At 35.3% G+C, this 2351-nt stretch overlaps 1 protein-coding gene across 1 annotated transcript in view; it reads left to right on the forward strand.

Moving 5' to 3' along the window:
* LOC307270912 (thyrotropin-releasing hormone-degrading ectoenzyme-like) overlaps positions 1-1952 on the forward strand; it is a gene marked incomplete at both ends in the record, with an annotated part of 137986 nt that extends 136034 nt beyond the window's left edge. The window contains 2 exons of the mRNA XM_080054795.1: positions 1-33; positions 1887-1952. The exon at positions 1-33 is cut by the window's left edge and continues 105 nt beyond it. Coding sequence (XP_079910921.1) covers positions 1-33; positions 1887-1952 — 99 coding nt within the window. The remainder of the gene's footprint in view (positions 34-1886) is intronic.
* Between the last annotated feature and the right edge of the window lie 399 nt (positions 1953-2351).

Raw genomic sequence — 2351 nt, forward strand, 5'->3', positions numbered from 1 at the left:
AACAGAGTCTTTGACTGGATCGCTTACAAGAAAGTACGTGTTGTATTGAAGCAACGTGCCGGTTTGTAGCGTTCTCTCTTCTGATTGGATATCGGGTTGTGGGATCCCAGAAATGTTTATTTGCCGATTACATGCAGAGTGGGTGAGACGGTCTCGCTTGCTGTTACATGTGTGATTCAAGATCATCAGAGGAAACATTAGACTGTTTCAGAAATATATTTAAAAGTTCCTCAAATCATCTTTTAATTAAAGGTGCAGTGTGTAATATGACATCATCAAGAAAGTTCTATAAAGTTCTAGAATGCAACACTCCCTGGGTAACCCCAACCCATTAGAATAATAACAGAAGCTACAGTGGCCTTCAAGGACAAGAACAATTCTAAATTTTAAACAATGCACCTGATGACATTCCAACTATGACACTTTCAAGATGGCGGCACAAGGCCTTGGTCCAAGATATGCAGAAATATGGACATATATGAGACCCTTTCTAAGGGGAAAAATAATAATTCAAAACTTTTTTTCAGCTATTATGCACTAAATTAAATGTACTTATGGATATTATAATTACTTTCTACAAAATCTGCTTGGAAATAAAACCCAAAATTCTACACACTGCAGGTTTAAGTAAAAATTGAAAAAAAAACAATACCCCTGCACACTTGAATCAAAGCCCTAGTATACAGGTGTGTCAGAGAGAAGCGACTTGTTTAGGCTTTCACATATAGAACTGATTTTCATTTTTTGTGAAGACAATGTTTCGCTCCTTAAAGGCCTACTTCACCGGTTTGAATATGAAGGTGTATTGAATTCTGAGATCCTATGTAGTATAAATGTGCAAAAAAAATTAAAATCGGTTCATCCTAGCCTGAGAAAAGGCAGAAAGAGTGTTTTTTTAACCCTATATTTCTCTTTCTCGTGACATCACAGAAAGAGAAATATAGGGTTAAAAAAAAACGTACTTTGTAAATATTACTGTGATGTCTAAGTTTTTTTTTAACCCTATATTTCTCTTTCTGTGATGTCACGAGAAAGAGAAATATAGGGTTTAAAAAAAACACTCTTTCTGCCTTTTCTCAGGCTAGGATGAACCGATTTCAATTTTTTCCACACATTTATACTACATAGAATTCAATACACCTTCATATTCAAACCAGGGAAGTAGGCCTTTAAGAATCTTCAGGAATGTCTGTATTTGGCTGAGTTAGCGTTATAGCAGTAGTAGTTGGTGTGTAAATAAACACATTTGCAATTGGCCGATGACAAGAATTCGCATAAAAAAATTTAACCAGACTGGAAAGCATTCAACATTTAACTACCCAGCTAAACCTATGATCGCAGCAATTTTAAAAACAAATCCTCGATTGACGTTATTATTATTATTATTATTATTATTATTATTATTATTATTATTATTATTATTATTATTATTATTATTATTATTATTATTATTATTATTATTATTATTATTATTATTATCAATTGATAGAATGTTCCGACTTGGTATAAGCGATATGGCAATTATATGTTTTTCTTTTTTCTTATGTAAGGCACTTTTTTTGTCTATGAAAAGTGCTATATGCTTGATTTGATGTTTAGCGTGATCTATTCTAATGTGTGAATGTGTCTGTCTGTCTGTCTGTCTGTCTGTCTGTCTGTCTGTCTGTCTGTCTGCCTGCCTGTCTGTCTGTCTGTCTGTCTTTGTCTGTCTGTCTGCCTGTCTGTCTGTCTGTCTGCCTGTCTGTCTGTCTGTCTGTCTGTCTGTCTGTCTGTCTGTCTGTCTGTCTGCCTGCCTGCCTGTCTGTCTGTCTGTCTGTCTGTCTGTCTGTCTGTCTGTCTGTCTGTCTGTCTGTCTGTCTGTCTGTCTGTCTGTCTGTCTCCTGTAGGGGGCGGCACTCATCCGGATGTTGGCTCACGTCATGGGACAGACCCTGTTCCAGAGAGGACTCAATGTAAGTTCATGGTTTTGTTTTTGTTTTAAGAATATTTTTTGGGGCATTCCTTACTTTATTAGACAGATATTTCATTTAATTTATTTTCATTGAACCTTTATTTGTGAACTACAGCAATGTACAAATATATTTCAGTTTAAAAAACGATTTAAAGAGAAAACAATGAATTAGTATGAGCACTTTTGGAATCAGTTTCAGATTGATGTTTTGGTTTCTATTTTGTTTCATTTATTATCGTCATGCTCTGACATGAGTTGACATGTACACAGTAAATTCCCCAGTGTTAAATATGCAGTGTCAAACTCCATTAACTCTATCTGAGTTAATATAACAACAGCTGGAGTAGAATGCCTCCTAGTGTTGGTGTCAATTTCGGTAGTTAAAAACGGGGTGTAGAAA

Source organism: Ammodytes marinus (assembly GCF_949987685.1).
Source record: "Ammodytes marinus genome assembly, contig: scaffold_91, whole genome shotgun sequence".
In the NCBI taxonomy this organism is placed as follows: domain Eukaryota; kingdom Metazoa; phylum Chordata; class Actinopteri; order Uranoscopiformes; family Ammodytidae; genus Ammodytes; species Ammodytes marinus.